This window comes from Odontesthes bonariensis, chromosome 11 (genome assembly GCF_027942865.1).
Source record: "Odontesthes bonariensis isolate fOdoBon6 chromosome 11, fOdoBon6.hap1, whole genome shotgun sequence".
NCBI classification, from domain to species: domain Eukaryota; kingdom Metazoa; phylum Chordata; class Actinopteri; order Atheriniformes; family Atherinopsidae; genus Odontesthes; species Odontesthes bonariensis.
This window is the reverse complement of record NC_134516.1, coordinates 13,071,266-13,089,004: the sequence shown is the minus strand read 5'-3', so window position 1 is coordinate 13,089,004 and position 17,739 is coordinate 13,071,266. Positions and strand designations below refer to the sequence as shown.

At 40.8% G+C, this 17,739-nt stretch overlaps 1 protein-coding gene across 2 annotated transcripts in view; it reads left to right on the top strand.

Moving 5' to 3' along the window:
• Positions 1 to 13,450, top strand: part of LOC142391653 (inactive dipeptidyl peptidase 10-like) — a 109,840-nt gene extending 96,390 nt beyond the window's left edge. For both annotated transcript variants that reach the window (XM_075477579.1, XM_075477580.1), the window contains exons 18-27: positions 113 to 211; positions 403 to 472; positions 2,711 to 2,839; positions 2,922 to 2,987; positions 4,435 to 4,489; positions 5,068 to 5,167; positions 5,661 to 5,719; positions 8,444 to 8,516; positions 8,786 to 8,859; positions 10,692 to 13,450. In XM_075477579.1, the coding sequence (XP_075333694.1) occupies positions 113 to 211; positions 403 to 472; positions 2,711 to 2,839; positions 2,922 to 2,987; positions 4,435 to 4,489; positions 5,068 to 5,167; positions 5,661 to 5,719; positions 8,444 to 8,516; positions 8,786 to 8,859; positions 10,692 to 10,820 (854 nt within the window). In that variant the 3' untranslated portion in view covers positions 10,821 to 13,450. The remainder of the gene's footprint in view (positions 1 to 112; positions 212 to 402; positions 473 to 2,710; positions 2,840 to 2,921; positions 2,988 to 4,434; positions 4,490 to 5,067; positions 5,168 to 5,660; positions 5,720 to 8,443; positions 8,517 to 8,785; positions 8,860 to 10,691) is intronic.
• The last annotated feature ends 4,289 nt before the right edge of the window (positions 13,451 to 17,739 follow it).

The following is a 17,739-nucleotide window of genomic DNA, read 5'->3' as shown; positions in this document are numbered from 1 at the left end:
ATGAAAATGACTCCTCAACAGCTGTCATTAGACTGTGCCTTAACTGAATACCTGCTGTATATGTTGTATACAAATAACAGCTGTGCTGCATTATCATAACTGTCATTCTCAGCATATTTCATCCTGGAGAGCAATCTCCCTCTGCGGTCTGCGCTGGAGACCAGAAGGACAACTCTGACTGATATCCGGATGATCGCTAATGACAACTTTGGTACAAATGATCTTCACTTAGCAGCTGTGTTTGCGTGCGAGTGCCATGAGATAATTGAGCCACTCAGAGCGTGATACGTGTGTGTGTGTGTGCACCTGTCTCCATGTTTGTGTATCTGCCTGCCTTTCTTTTTCTTCGCCCTCCGTCGGTCACCTCTCCTCCAGCTAATGTTTCACTGTCTCTTCCCGCAGAGCTGCCTCTGAAGCTCATTTATCCTCCTGACTTTTCCGACTCCTGCCTCTACGGCCTTCTCCTCATTGTGTAAGCCTTTTTTTTTCCCACTTTATTACATTTTTTTTTGTACTTTCTTGTACCTTTAATCACTGCCACGCCAGCTTCAAAGGCCAAAATTCAACAAAGACACATGTGCACGAAGCACTTCATTTCTTTGTAGATGCAGGCTGTTTAAACGTTTCACAAAAACAACGGCAGCATTTATAAAACTAAGGTAAATATTTGTATGAATGGAAAACTAACATTTAAGCATCACAGCATTTTAGATTTAAATGCATGTTTGTTAACGTAAATGTTGATTTAAAGTAAAAATAGGCGAATAGGGTACAGGTGCGAAATAATCAGCCGATTGGACACAGGTGGGAGACTGAAGACAAAAGGCAAAATTAGCCGAGATGAAACGTGGAATAACATTTATAGATATAGCAGGAAGCGATGAACGAAAAAAGCAAAACGTGGTCCAGTTTCTATTTTGCCCTTTTACCCTCCCATTTAAGGCCTCTGAACACCACCGATATTGTTGCACATTCAAAAGTAAATAAGTCGTAGTATGTAAATCATATTCACAGGCCGATTTTGAGGATTTCTTTGATCATTAACACCTGAGTAACAGGTTTGATTTTCAGTCAAAGGTATTTTTTTCATTTTTTGACCGCTCAGAGCCATCTTTCATGTTAACGGCTTTTTTCAAGATGACATCTGACAAACTGATCCACTTTTTCAATCACTCTATGAGAGAAAAATCAATGAGAGAACTCCAAAATATTCCCACAATTTTGACAGACAATGCAATAGATACAGCGGACTGGATCCTGGTAATTGTTAGTTTGGTTTTTAAATGTGCGGTTTCAGTATTTTTCTATTAGGGTATCAAACTGGACCACTGACAACTAAAATACACCTGGAGAGTTGAATAGTCATTTACTCCCCTAGTGAAACTCCTTGATCTGGACCTTTTTTTTTTTTTTTTTTTTTTTTTTTACTACGAAAAAATGAGGACCACAAATTATCTTCAGTGCTTTACAGCTTCATTTTGCCTCGTTCTCAAATATCTACAACTGGTGGATCAATAAAATCCACATGAAAACTACAGACTTGCTCCAAAAAGTCCTTTTATGGTTGTAGATGCACTCTTAAAGAGCGGGCAGTGGAGAGACACACCAGCCAAAGCTGTGGGAAACCCTTCCCCGATGGACACAGGAACCTCCAGGCGTCACCTGAATTTCTAATTTACTCTCAAGGTGGAAGTTTAAAACATTTTTTTTTCTTCTTTTTTAAAAAAAATTAAAAATAAAATCATTAACCAATAACATTAGCAGCAGTGGAAACAATAGTCTCTTCTTTTTCTCTTGTTTTTGTTCTGAGCTTGAAAGTGTTTCCAGGAAAATTCGCTTGCATCTCTTCAAGAAGCTGTTTTGCCGTTTTTCTTCCATTTATGCTGAGAAAACGTCTTTTGATGATTTTGTCTGTGTTTGATGTGATCACAACATGAAAAAAAAAAATAAAAAAAAAAACCTACAGTCCACAATATTATGCCAGGCTTTACATCAAAGCGAGTCATCGCTGTTTCCCTCCTAATATAGGATAGAGTAAGCTTTTAATCATTTGCACAGATCTCGGACAAAACGAGACTCCATAATTGCCGCTTTCCGCTGCCAAAATGTTTTCTCCTGAATGTTCACGAAAGCCATTTGATAATGTATATGATTGAAGCACTGCTGCTGAGATGATGGAAGTCATATTTGTAGGCGCTTCACGGTTGAGGAGTGTCGTCTGTGAGCCAGCACGGAGGACTTTATAACCCTCTTCCCCTTCAGGCTTGTTGGTTTGGAACGATTCTTAATGTGGTGGATCCCAAACGGGACATGCAAACAAAGTGGGGACGTCTAGGGGACAGACTGGAATTGGGTGAATGTGGCTAGCTGAACATGGTATACTCCTTCCAATTGTCAGAATCTGGTCTCATGTGGCGCTTTGGTACAGTGTGATTCATTCACAGCATGTGGCTATTGAATTTGGATAATTGCTTATTAATCAAGAAAAGAGGATAAAAGTTCATGTGGAAGAAGTGGGGTACATATGTAAAAAGAAACGCCACTACAAAAAAAATTCTATAAAAAACTAAATTACATCCCATTTAAACCCCTCAAAACTAATTATCAATCAATTAATCAATCAGAACTGATCAAAATGGACCTGAAAATTAAGGTGAAGTAAGAGATTTTGGTGAAAATGAGTCAAATAAAGTTGCGGGCTTCTCAACAGTGGTGGCGCTCCGGGCGAGCAGGCAGTAACGGAGGAGTTCAGGCTGGACTGGGAGTCTATAATGGCGGGATCTGAGCAGGTCGTCGTGGCGCGGCTGGACGGCAGGGGGTCCGGGTTCAGAGGTCAAAGGTGGGAACATTTTGTTGCGGTTTTGTTGGGAAAATGTTCCAGAATACTCTCCCTGTCCTCATGATCTTTTGTCACTTCACAGAGTGTTACAACAGGTCCATCAGAGGCTCGGCACAGTGGACGCAGAAGACCAGATAGCAGCTCTGGAGTACGTAACAAATAGTCTGCAACATAATCGTCATCGTCTGATCAGTTTGTTAGAATTTACCAATACATTAAACTATTATTTAGTGTCAGAGAATGAAGGAATACAAGTGAGAACAATTTTGCACTGATGTTAACGATTCATAATGATGTTATACTTAGAAATGTATATTATAAATATAAAATATAGAAATAGCATGTTACATTCATTTATTTTAGACTTTACACAGCAAATAAAGAAAATATCAGCTGCTGCAGAACTGTGTTCATATTTAAAATGGGACTAAAAATCAGGTTCATTGTTGAGTTTTTCTGTGGAGAAAAACAGTTGATTTGTGTTAACGTGTATTAGGAGAAAACCTCTCTCTAAAAAGTACACGGCAGCACAGTTTGGGTTTGTAAAGTTGCAACTAAACAGATCAGATGACTTCTGGAGCAACGTCCTTTGGACAGATGAGACCAAAGTGGAGATGTTTGCTCATAATGCACAGCGGCACGCTTGGAGAAAACCAAACGCAGCAAAATCGGCACAAACACCTCATACCAACTGTCAAGCAGCACGGTGGCGGAGGGCTAATGATTTGGGCTCGTTCTGCAGCCACAGGACCTGGGCACCTTGCAGTCACTAGGTGGACCATGAACTCCTCTGCTTACCAAAGTATTCTGGAGTCAAATGTGAGGCCATCTTCTGAAACTAGGGCAGCAAATCTACAACAAAACGGGTGACAAAGAAAATTTGTTTTTCCAATTTCTTTTAGACCTGGTAAAAGCCAAGATTATTCTTATTCTATGATGTCCTGAGATGTAGAATCTGCTTACCGAAACAGGATGTAGAATGGAGACCAAGTGAAGGAAGACTAGACTTTTCGTCGAAACTCTTTCCATCCCAATTCTGACGTGAGAGCAGATCTTAAAAAGATTCTCTAAGTTTCTAAAAAGGCGTTTGTTTTTGCTGTACTCCTTTTAGCCACAAGAGAGGGAAGTTTTCACCCCTTTCTTATGTCCTAAATACGCCAAAAAGCTGATGAAAAAACTACCGATTACTATTCATCGAGTGTTACTGAAGCACAAGAAGCGTCTTTTTCACCCGGCGATGAAATAAAATGGTATTCAGTTAAGGAGTTTCTCGGAGCTCATTTAACACACTCGAGAAATTTCAGGGCTCTCTCAGGGCTTACACGGTGTGGAGATGAGAATGGCGGTGCGCGGTTCCGTGGGAAACCTGAAAGATCCTCGCCAGACGTGCTTGGTTCTGGTCGATTATGTGCAAACATCCCTCCTTTTTTTTTTTTTTTTGCAGACACGCTGTCAGTAACTCCCTGTGGCTTTGCCCTTCAACCTCCTGACTGTTGAAGCCCCAGCTGAGTGTTTGACACGTGAAATTTCATTTTAAAAACACAACTCCTCCTGTGATCTGCCGTTTAAACCTCGCCCCCCTCGTCTTTTCGCAGATACCTGGTGACTCTGCCCTTCATCGATCACAATCGTGTCGGAGTCTTCGGAGAGGTTCGTGTGTCAGACCTTCACTTTTGAGCTGCGATGCGTTCACTGACTGGACCACTCTAATGGCTCTGTGGTGCAATGCACGCGGGATCGGACCTGATCTGATTCTTTGTGACAAAGCAATTAGATTTAAGCAATTTTCTTTTCTTTGTTGCAGATTTAAGTTGATTGTTTTCTTTTCATGGTGCATTTTTTATTGTTTCTTTTCCTTTTCAAAAAGGACTCATTCATCTGTAATAAGCGGGTGCGTTGCAGATACAGATTTTACACTCAAACATGTGTCACAATGTTATGTTAATGTATTTTCTTTTGCCATTTAAACAGCTCAATATCCTCTGAATCCAACCTGCATGTAACTGCATCAAAAATCTCTTTCACACTGCAGTTTTGTTTTTTGTTTTTTTTAAATTAAATTTTTTTAAAGCCATATATGCAGTACAGTTTCAATCCAAGGCACCTCCGAGGTAAGAACTGGAGCTTGCGGTACAGTGGAAACCGTGCAGCTCAACACAAAGGTGGAATAATGTGGAAAACGCCTTCCGAGCAGAAAAATTGATCCTTCCATTTGTTTGTCTCTGCAGGGATACGGTGGTTATCTCACACTGATGATGCTGAAGTCGACGGAGAGGCTGATCAGGTGTGCCGCAGCCCTCGCTCCCATCACTGACTGGACCATGTATGGTGAGCCCAAGCTAAAAAGGAAAAAAAGTCATCCGCCCCGCACGCCGCGGGGCATAGAAATATTCATTACTTCTGCTGCGGCAGCGCCGACTCTTGTCATCTTCTTCTTCACTAAATTTTTTATCCTACATGATCTTTTTCTACGTATTATCAGAGTAATGTGAGTTAAATTATCTTTTAGCTCTGCTTTTGGGGATTGGGGCTTATTGGATTGGAAGATGAAAGGCTCTCCTCAGTTCTGAGTGAACACTGAGTTTGGACTCCTGTGCAGCTGAGGAGATACTGCTGGATGTGATTACAGTTTGATAGACTGAGGTGTTGCTGCAAAGCCTCCAAAGTGAGAAAAATAACTGGTTTTGTTGGTAGTTCAAACACATCTCAACCCGCCATGCCTGTCAAATCTGTGTTTCCATCTGTCAAAAGTGTAAAAGGAGAAACTTGTTTGGCTACATTCACTGTTCATTATTCAACGCTCAGTCTTTTTTGCTTTCAGCTTCTGCCTTCTCTGAGAGATACTTTGGCTCGCCTTCGACTGAGGAGAACAGATACCAAGTAAGCCGCTTCTGCTAATCATCCTCCCTCTCCTGAGCTTCTTCCCCTTTTTAAAGTTCGGCTCACATCTTTCTTTTCCATTTGAAATTCAGGAAAATTAGGTTTTCTGCAGTAAAAAATAAATAGATAAATCACCCCAGTATTTTCGATCAATATTTTTTGTGTGACCACTACCACTGGAGTGCCTCAGCCTATTAACATCACCGAAAGCTAAAGCAAACCTAATGTGTGGTGGGTTTTGGAAAACAAGTCTCTTCTATTAAATGCGCTGAGGCCCAGGCCTTAAGCTGGAAATACAGTTGCCGTTAGCTACGCATACGCGTGTTTTTCGTGGCTGCCTCGCGTACCCCTCTTTCATTCGGTACGTTCTCAGAAATTAATGTTATGAATACGAAAGCTGCAATACACACCAGTGACCAGTAGGGGGTGTGAAAGTTAATTTTTTTAATGTTTCGATGTTTTGTATTGTCAAGTTCTCGTCTCGCACCGTGCTCCATCCATGCAGTAATCGGTAACACTGCACATTTGAACCAACTGGAAACGAGCCAGCAAATCAACTGGTCACGCTCCGACATCAAGCCAGGCCCTCTTGTTGTCACAACTGCGATGTACCCAGTACCCTTCGAGAACAATTTTCCAACTGAAAACCAAAACGAGCTCACAAGGGAGAGAAACCATGTGATCCGAGATGGAAGTCGTACACCTTACAAGTTTGTTGTTCTTTCATCAAAGGCAAAAAAGAGACTTTTGTGTTGTTGAGGCTTTCGCTGTCTGTTTGCAATATTGCCGTGGCTCGTGCACAAAGGAACAGATGCCAAAGGCAGAATTTGATGCCCTGAAAAGGAGAATGAGACTGGAGGGGTGAATCCAATACGCAGGTGATCCTGTCAGATGGCCAGTATCCAGATATGGTGCGATAATATCTATGTTTCGTCCCAGTCAGACTGAAAAAAACATTTGGAATGATGCATAGACAAGTCGGGTATTTTTGAAAGCTGCTGGGGGCTTTTCCTCCCACTATATTCATGCAGCTCCTCATTTCCCTTACAACTCTTCATCAGAAACGGATTGAGCAAAGTTACTATTACACACAGAGCCACGGCAGCAACATCAATGAGAAATATGGCAAGTTTAAAATCAATGTGACAATCTTTTGATGGTAGAGTCGAAACTCGCTTATTATCAACGTGTTTAGGGTTGGCTCTCGCTTCTTTGATAGAAATAATCTTTTTTTTCCCCCGGTAACATAAAAGTCACATGGATTTCCAAAGCTACACGCCTCCAGTCTTGTCCTTTGCGACAGCAATGAAAAGAAAACACATACATGAATAGTACGAAAGTGCCAGAGGTCAACGCTAAAAAACATTATACAATCGTCCTCCTCGTGAAATGTGAAGGTTGCACTCAGAGTGTATTTTTCCTACTAAGTGGGTTGCCTAGAACTGGGCCAGAGTGCTCTATTTTGGTGACTCTCGCAGTAGGAGGGGATCCGTTTTAAATGACATCCAGAGAAGGGAAGTGTTACAATGATCTGATCGGACAAAATTCAGTGGGACGTCATCACTCATCCCGTCCTCTGAGACAAAGACGCAGAGAAAGAGGAGATGGAAAAGGTCTGGGTGTTAATGACTGACTGCGGTCAGAAAATCTTCTTGTGCAAATCCCAGGGTGGAAAAAACAGCGAATGACAGGATCCAGATATTGAGAGTTTACTTTAATATCACAGATAAGCATCCAAACTCCCTTGAGCAGTACATCTAAATGCAATCCGGCTTCTTGTTTCACAGAGAATACAAGAAAATAATGTGTGAGCCCGGGCTGTTTTCTCACGACAGACGAGACCATTACCAAGTACGTTTTTATTCTCAGTCACATGACAAACTCCCTTCCTGAGACCCACACAAATCAAATCCTGTTTGTCTGAGCTTCTCAGCCACAGACAGGAAATGCTACATATTACTCAGTCTGCTTCCATATGCCTACTTTACATGTGCATGGGATTTATACTCCCCCACAGTCCCAACCTTTCTTCCTGTGATCCAGCAGCACTGATCCGCCTAAAGGCGACAAAACTCCACCTGTGCGCAGTTGAATGACTTCAACTTATCATCCCGTTGGTATGTTACATGCTGGGCGTTTTCTCAACTAAGAAAAGCAACGTCCTGGAATCTCCAGCTGGCAAATCTTTTTTTTTTTTTTTTTTTTTCCCACACTACAAATCTAGATACCAAAGCCTTCATCGCCTATAGGACATGTTGGTAGGCCACCACGTACTAAATGTTTTCAGATTCAATAAAACCTAAATTTATTGATCAATAGCCGTTCTCGAGTGAAGAAAAGCAAGAATATTTACTCGCGTTTCGGACAGTAACATTCGCTTGCCGGGGTGTTGTAATGAATTTTACTCATCTCGATGTTCCGTTTTGGAGGAAGTGTGTTTGTGTGTGGGTTCCAGGGCAGAAAAGACAGTAGTGGTGCTACAGCACAAACCTAAACTACCTCCATCCCCACAGTATCTCAGCTACATAGTACATTAGGTTTTGTTTCTTCTAATCCTGTTATCTGATAGCTGTGATTTAATATTTCATGTTTTTTTCCCTACAAAGAGCACGTTTAAAACAACAACGCGCATTTTTTTCTTGGGCTTTTTTCAAATATTCTCTGAATTTTATAGGACATTGTTGATGCGCAGTTTAAATAATTGCACTTGCTTTTCATCTCCAGGCTTCCAAAGTGTTGCCCAACATGAAAGGTCTTCAGGGAGGAACTCTGTATCTGGCCCACGGCACTGCTGACGGTACGCTCATGGACTCCACCTTCACCTAACAATAGAAGCAAAAGAAAAATGTAGTTTTCGTTATTACCGTGACTGTAATGTGTGCTGCTGAAGAAAAGCCTTAGAGGGGCAGAGACTGGTCTTTGTGTCCTTTTTGAAACAGAAACTCTCCTTGACGAAAAGCTTTAAAACTTGACCTCAAGCAGGAGTCTGAGCTTTTATCCGGCGGTGGAATTAACCCCACCGACACTTACTGTGACACTTACTGGATGTCTTGTTTTCCTCCACAGCAAACGTTCACTTCCAGCACTCGGCAGAGCTCATCAAACACTTAATAAAGATTGGAGCCAACTACACTATGCAGGTAAATATGGCTGACGTAGAAAGAACATTTTCAATTCCTAAAAAGATTTTTTTTTTTTTTAAAAACCACTTGACAGATTTCAGAAGGACTTACCTACAAGTTCCAGAGTCATGAAGAAATGAAATCAAATGTGATCCAAAAGAAAGTATCCCATCTTGAAAGCATGACAGAATGCTCCGTGTGTGAGTGATGAATTGACAGAACTAATCTATCACAGCTGTGGCAGGGAGAACCACAAGCAGGAAGGATAATTCATTGAAATGTTTAAGAAAAAAACTTTTCAAAATAAAACAGGAAGTGATCAAGAAAACCCTAAAACCATGAACAAACTCCTTTTTTTATCCCTTTATTGGAATAGTTCAGCAGTTTGGGAATTATGCTTTTAGAAGCTCGAGAAGGTGGATTTTGTCAGAGAAAATCCACCTTCCACTGGGTTCAGTCTTTGTGTCAAGTTCCCTTAAGCTAAGCTAAGCTAAGCTAAGCTAACCGCCTGCTGATTTAAAAAAAAAAAAAAAAAAAAAAAAAAAGCAGTAAAGTGTAGTCACTGGTTGCATTCATCTTAAATCAGCTTGTTTCAACTTTTTATAAAAAAAAATGTCTTATGTTAAGTAGACTTTTGTGCATTTGTGTGTAGATTAACACTTGTTTAAGAAGGCTCACCACAATCTCATGACCAGCTGCATTGGTTTTGCCTTCCGAATGCATGCTCATCCATCTTCCTCCTCCTCTATTCAATCAACAGACTCCCTGTTTTTAATCCTGCTTTATTCCTTCAAAAGGGAACATCCAGCCTGTGTTGGGATTTAGTTCAGTTACTCAGCTGCATGGCTCCCCATCCACTACACAGTGCATTTCAAAATTTGGGTTTTAACATGTGGAGGACACGCACCAACTTACATCAGAGAACTTTTATAGCCAGACAAAGCCTTTGCAACTGTGGCTCCCACTCTCTGGCGCTCGCTTCCTCTGAGCCTGAGATCTGTGGACTCTTTTAAAAAGCAGCTGAAAACCCATCGTTTTCAACTTGCTTTTGATTAGCTTTTGTTACGTTTTTGTATTTTCCATGTTTCGTGTGTTTCATTGTGAAGCACTTTTATGATTTTTACCTTTAAAGGTGCTATATAAATAAAATTTTACTTACTTATTACTCAGTTCGTACCCAATCCCTCAAATTACCACGACAGTTTTCCAGTCCGTCCAATCACAGCCAATCATTTGCTGTCCATAAAAATGTCACATGCAGGTGGGTCCACATGCGTCATACTGTTGGAAAATAAAGACTCTTGTGATTGAGCTGATGCTAAGATACATTTACCACGGCGGCTACACTAATCAGACAGAACTAAACATCCTGTTCTTCCACTCATCAATATCATCCCAGCAAATCAGTGTGTTGTGCCTAATCTAATTTTCCACTTTTTTTCTCCGTTATAACTCCCCTTAAACACAAACAACTCAGAAACCTCAATAGTCAACATGGTGCCTAGGATCCCAGCTTTTGATTGGCACCTATCTTGAGCCAATTGGAGCTTCCATATCTTGCCTACATGGTACAATAGCCAAAATTTCAAAGGATCCGGCCACTTCCTCCATGAATAGACTGAGCCAGTTGCAAACTGCTAATTGATGACTATCACATCAGACAATGGATTATAATATCAAAACTATATAATGTCATCTGTGACGGATTGTAAACTTTTGACTTATGTTAAATAACACATAATGTCAAATAAGGTTTTTATAATTGTTTTTTTGTGAAGCAAATGCTTTGAGTGACCTTGTGTGTCTTTACATCTTTCTTCCCCATGCTCCCCTGGCACTTTGCGGGGCAGATCTACCCAGACGAAGGCCACTTCCTGTCAAGACGCAGCCGAATTCAGCTGACTCATTCCCTAATTGGATATTTCAGAGGATGTCTTCTTGATGCGACGTTTCCACTCCACCAACGGGACGACGAGTGAGAGTGAACAGGGTTGGGTGTGTGTTTCTGAGCGTATGTGCCCCGGTAGGCCGAGTATGTGTGTTTGTGTTTTATACCTGTAGCACAATGTTTGATGGACAGAACAAGCTTCTCCGTAACATATCAGACTAGTTTCTATAGGTCGCCACCTCGGCTCCCACTGCTCAGCAGCAGCTTTACTATCCCAGTATCGTGAGGCACTGAGTGAGAATTTCACGGCCTGCTGCTTCACTCTTGGTTAATTTGCAAATTCAACAAAGTGTGTTTTGTACCTGCCTTAGCTGAAGCCAGTCATAAATTATTTCTGGTGCTGAGTCGCTGTAAAAACCTGCTTAAAAATTAAATACTTCTCTATTGGAGACCAACTGAAATGTGAGGGAAAAAATAGCAGTATGTGTGTATGTATATTTATATATATATATATATATATATATATATATACACAAAATGTCAAGTTGCGACCACAACTTCACCACTTCCTAGCCACACTTTAATTTTTAAGATCGCACAGCATGAAACCGATAGATGGTTGTCCATTGTGTCGTTCCAGCAAATAAAGGTATAACTGTAATTCTAAAGACGTTTGGACACTGTGTAGAAACTAAATAAAAACAATGCAATGATTTGCAGATCTAATGAACCAATATTTTATTCACAGTAGAACATAGAGAGTATATCAAATTCATTACAATATATTGTATTGGGTATAAAAGAGCACCTTAGAGAGGCAGAGTCTCTCGGTAAGTAAAGATGGGCAGAGGTTCAGCAATCTACGAAAAATTGCGTCTTCAAATTGTGGAGCAATTTTAGATGATGTTCTTCATTTTGAAATCCGCATTTTTGATATTTCATCATGTACAGTACATAATATCATGAGAAAATTCAGAGAATCTGTAGACATGCCGGTGAGGTGACACTGGAAATCTGGACTAGAGACAAGAGAGACCATCTGGATTGTTATCAGAGACCGAAGAGGACTGAATTTGATTTCAGTCAGACTTGAATGACTTGAATGCGAAATGCTAAGTTAAGTTAAAAAGAAAAGCAAAAAAAGAAGATTGTGCAGTTGGTAATATTAACCATTCATTCATTTTTTAACGTTTCAATCATTCGACACAGCTTACTTATTGTGACTGTGCCCCGCCAGTTGAGCGATTATTGTTCAGACTGTTGGATGGATTATTTTACATGACTTTTTTCTCTCTTGAACAAAAAAATGGGTAATCATGTTTAAATGCAGCTAAACGCAGTTCTGATGCCTTTAAGTTTAGATTGTTGATCAAATTTGCCGAAAACATGGCTGAAAGTGACCATTACAATTTTTAATTTTTTTTTACAAGCCAACAGTTTTCATCACAAGCCCCTTCTCTAATTATAAAAAGTCTGACGCAGATTACAGCGTTTTGACTCGTTCGTGGAACTTCTGAAAACGGCTTCGTCGAACTCCAAAGCTACCAGGCAGAAAATCTAACTGTCATGGTCTAACTCTACGACTGTACATTACTCATTTCCTTGGGGATAAACTTGCAGGTTGTTTGTCACGTCAGTCTTGTATTTCCTTGCAGCTCAGCAGGTTTGCTGAGTTCTCCAGCTTGTACACAGCAGTGCTGCTTAACAAATGTTGACATTATAGGATGTTTTTTTTTTTTTTTAAATCTCTGCATTCTGTCCTCTTAGTGTTTATTTGAAGATTTATTTATTACTTTAACAGTTGATATTTCTCATTTTTCACCTTTTTTGGGGGGTGTTTTTCCTTCACCGAGCGACTATCTAATATGTAAATTCTGCTGTCATGTAAAAATAGTTATTTTTTTGAATAGTTGCTGGCTTTTGTGTCGGTTTTTTAGTCACTTAATGTTCTGTATTTGGTGAATAATTTTCGTTATCTTATTTCCTGTTGTTCTGGTGCAACAACAGAGTTTGTGCATTACCAGCTGCTTTTAGTATTCTTAGGTTTTTGGGAAATACTTGCTTGGTCAAAGTGTTAGATATAAAACCCTGCAATAAAAGGCATCATAAGTGTTATGGCAACACATCGCCTGAGTGCACTTCTCACTTTGATTATGGTTCCAGGAGCGAGTCCAGCAATTACTGTCGGCCTCAGGCAAGTGCCATTAATCAGAGGGATGAGTGTCCTCGGCAACAAGCGCTTAGTGTCTGGAGTTTCATCTCCACGCCGCCGTCAATACACAAGAACTAAAACTCCAGTAAACAGCACGGCGCTGCAGTTGCAGGGATGCACTATCTATAGTTATAATTCAGACAGAGCATGGCAAGCAGGTGGTTGCCATAACAACTGCCTCAGCAGCCCAGCATGCGGCCACTCTAATAATTCACTTAAAGATGAAACGTGGAGCGCTTTGCGTCGTGGAGTGAGCAGCTGCTGATGCAACATCCTCAAAGCCATATGTACCTGCTTCTCATGAGTGTCAGCAGCTTATCTTTCCTGCCTTCCCCCACCCCTCCCTCCTCTCTGTGCTTTGTAACATTGAGTCCAGTTTAACAGAAAACTGTGTGTGAGGTGTGGGTTTGTACTTGACTTTGTTCTGGGTGGCAACGTCGTGGATTTTGGATGAATGAAGACAAACCTGTTGTACTTTTTTGCCGTTTTATTATTAAAGATCGATGACGGAGCCATGTTCAGGCTGATTGTCCGGCTTTGTTTGACACAAGAGCACCAGTGCGCTCTGGTCATGATGAAACGGGCCTTCTAGAATGCTCTGTTCCGTTAGATTTTGTTGTTATCATCATCCCCGATCATAGTATTTCCAATCTTGTCATTCCTTTCCCAGGGTTTCCAGCCCTCATCTTCATCCATTCCTGATCCCGGTCAAATAGTCAAAAAACATGAGCTCTTATCGTGTCTTTTTAAGCTCTTTACCTTGAGGTGTTGGGAAAAATTCACAAGAAAAGACGACCACTCTGCAATGAGAATCTGACCACACACACACACACTCTGCTGTGATGTGGGTCTGCATCACTCAGTGGGTCTACAGGATAAGATTAATTCGATTATAGCTAGAGTTGGGTTATGCTCCTTATTTGAGCTAGGGTAATTATCCTTGGATATATGGCAGTGAATGAATGGAATCACCGGCACAAAGCATGTCATACCCCAGTACGATAGGTGGCGCTGTACCCATTTCAACTAACCACTTCCGGTTGACCCCTTCACTACCAACAACAACAACAAACATTCGAGAAAGACGGCGAACGAAGAGCAAGACGAAGCTACGTCCCTCTACATTTCGTTTGTGATGAACTTATCGCACAAACGCGATGCACAACGGCGCATTCTCCATCGCGTTGTTTGTTTCTTTCCGCCGGCAGCGACAACAACAGTAATATCGTCTCCTTCGACTTCCGGGTCACGACCCCGTGAAAAAATCTCGAGCATGCGCAGAACGCAAAGTCTACTTCACCACGTGCTTCACCGTCTACAAGGATGTTTAGTGTGACTTTCAACCGAGTTATCCCGGGGTCTCAATCTGATCGCGAGTTACACGATCCGGTCCAATTTTTAGTCAAACTAAGGTGCCTACATGAACTTAATAACTCAGTCATATTGTAATTTAGCCGATAATCCGATTCTTTCAGTGCCATGTAACCCCACTGAGTGAAACTATAGCTATTAAATAAATAATATACAAGAAGTGCCTTAGATTGTCTAATGCAACCCTATCACACTACCATACAAAAGTTATCCTATATATTAATGATAATATAGTAAATATAACACTACTTTATGATCTGGGTTCGTAATTACAAAAGGGAAATATATTGATGTCACAGGCTGCTTGCACTCACCCTCCTGTCCTCATATCTATACACAGATCCCAGTTAAAATGCAGGACAGGATTATCTTAATTCTTCCATAAAAGGTTGATCTGGTGTATCTTGTGCTAAAAGAACGTCACGGCTTGCTGAGGAGCAGACCCAAGTGAAAAGAGCGAGGCGCAGCAGGCAGACGGTCTTGAAGCTTTGATGATGAACACACTGAGGAAACAAACTGGAAAAAAAAAAATCCACTGAGAAAATGCAGGTAACATGAAACGGAGCGACAAGAAACACGAAGAGAATTCGACAAAGAAACGAGTGAAAACCGAGGGTCTATATTTAGAGGGAACTAATTACAAAATTAGTAGCAGGTCTGGTAATCAGGAAAGGAAAGCAGGTGTGACTCAGGAAGGGAGGTAAGGCTCAACAGAATAAACATGGGGCTCATTTTACAAAATCAAACAGGAAGCAGACAGAAAATAGGGAGCAAAAACGCAAAAATCCAGGACTCATGACAAAGACATCCTAAAAAAAGGGATGTCCACATCCGATCCTCGAGGACCGCTGTCCTGCATGTTTCCCTGATTCAACACACCTGATTCAGATCAATGCATCATTGGCAGGCTTGTGCAGAACTTAACAATCTTTTGATGAGATCCATTTCATCTGAATGAGGTGTGTTGAAGCAGGGAAACATCTAAAACCTGCAGGACAGCGGGCCTCGAGGACCTACTTTGGACATCCCTATCTTAAAAGAACCACTGGAGCTCCTTTTCTTAGCATTTGGAGAACAGCTCTTCAAAGGGCTTATATCACGGCTGCCACTCAGATACCTCTGGGTGGTTTAACTCAGTTCGGAAGGCTCCTAAGCAAAATATACTATTCGACCAGACCTTCAGTGTGAAATGAGTTTTTCCCACCAAGAAAAGATGTTGGCAAGAATATTCAAGCTACCACGTCATGAAATTTGGTGAATAATCGGATCCATCCGTTGGCCTTGCTTGTCTCCAAAAGCTTAATCGATCCTCTGTATCAACCTATAACTAAAAACACTTTCAAATTGTGACTGCTTACTTTAAAATGTCAACACAGCTTAAACTGAAAGCTGAGTCACGGTCATGTTGCTTATTAGATGATATTACTGTATACAGCCAACTTCTGTAACATCAAGCTTTCTTTTTTGCTTTCACGGTCCATTGTTCCTGCCTGCTTTTACCTCCTTATTTAATGATGAGGATCCAACATATTGTCCGGCGTTACACACGGTCTGTGGTTTAGGCCGGAGAAGTGACAGTCAGAACAGTTTGGAAAGAAGGAAGTTTTATTGTCATTGTAGGTTCACAACAGCTTCAGAGCTTTTCTGATGAAAACACACTCGGTGGATAGTGGTCTAGCATTTCGTTGGATGTTTGCAAAGAGTAAGAGAGACTCATTTAAGATAATTTTTTCTACAGCTGAAGCACGCTCGTGAATTTTGTTGTGAACCTACAATGACAATAAAACTTCCTTCTTTCCAGTCTTTGCAGCATCCACGTAATGCTAGACCACTATCCACGGAGTGTGTTTTCCTCAGAAAAGCTCTGAAGCTGTTCAAACAACAAACAGAAACTGAACTAGCTTCTTTAAAAGCGTATTCCTGCAAAGAAAAAGGGAGCTGCGGCCGCACTCGTAGGCACAACCGCAGCGTCATGAAGGAAAGTTTGACAGTTGGCGCGCGTTCTCATCAATGCTGATCGGAGCTGAAACCGATAAATACACGTGACTGCTTCGGAGTAACTTGATGAATGTCGATCATACGTTTTCGCATTTGGACTTAACGCTCAAACATCTGATGACTGCTAACGCCGCAACAAGAACAACTAATCAACTCACATGTGACAAATCCAGATTGCAGCCACAAGATAACAGAATGGGAAAACTGCCAGAGCCAAAACATTACCTCACTACCAACCATAGCGGTGTCTGGATTGCTGTTGTGCATATTGACAAATATTTTGCCATAGGTTAATCCTAATTTGATTCTCTTATTTTATTCTTATGCTCAGAAACTCTTTCAGGTGTCTCTTTCTCCAAGATTACTAAAACCAAATGTTCTCAATAATCTCTTTTTTGCTTCTTTGATACTTCAAACAGCTGAATTGTGAAGCCTTTATGCTAAATATCCTCCCCACATCCCTACATTATCCATCTGTTGCATGACAAAGCTGCAGTCTAAGTGGTTTTTCTATCAATATAAGCTCTTTTTAATTTCCTTTAGTCATACTGAGAGGGTGTGTTTGGGTGAAAGGGTTAAAGCCAGGCAGATAAGATTTAAGCTTCAACATCATGTTGAGAGAACAGAAAGTAACAGTAAAACTTACTGAACTGTGGCAGCACCATAGTACAGAAAAGAACATTTATCTTTGTCTCTGTCCTCCGTGACCTTTTTAAATCCCCTGTCCACACTGCGCGAACTGAGCCATAATTACATCAAAGCAATTACAGAGCCAATATGACGGCCTCATCCACTGAGGGAAGGGAGGAAACATGGCAGCAGGAACTTCAGAAACAGAGATTAAAGACCTGATCTGGGAAACAAGTTTGTCTCCAGTGGTTCTGCACACAATCTATAAAGCGGAAAAAAATTATCCACTGTAGCAGAGAAGAAACCTTGCTTGTCATCTCCAACTGCAAATTATATTTTGTTTTTATAAAAAAAAATCAAGCCAAATAGAAATGGAATTCACAGGTCCTCAAACATTCAGCTTCTTTGTCATAAATGGTGGTAAATTGAGGCCTTGGTTGCTGTGACGGGTGCACCAGCAGTGCTTTTGCAGGAATAATTACGTGTTTGGTAATTACAATCATTTGTATGGCTGGAATAATGTTTTATAAAACAAATAAGTGCGATTATTCATTCCTTTAAAGAGTTACAATTCTTCTCATCACAAAACCACACTGCCATCTTGTGGTGGACAACCCACAAGTCATCTGGAAAGTTCCTCTTGATCAATTCTGGAAAATAATTGCTTCATTATATTGTTTGGCTCTTGCTTATTACATTTCTGTTTGTTGGTTCTTGGAAAGCAAGTGAGCATTTCTTTGGCCAAAAAAATTTTTTTAAAAAAAAGCGGTAACTTGGCTTCATATCCATGCTCATGCTG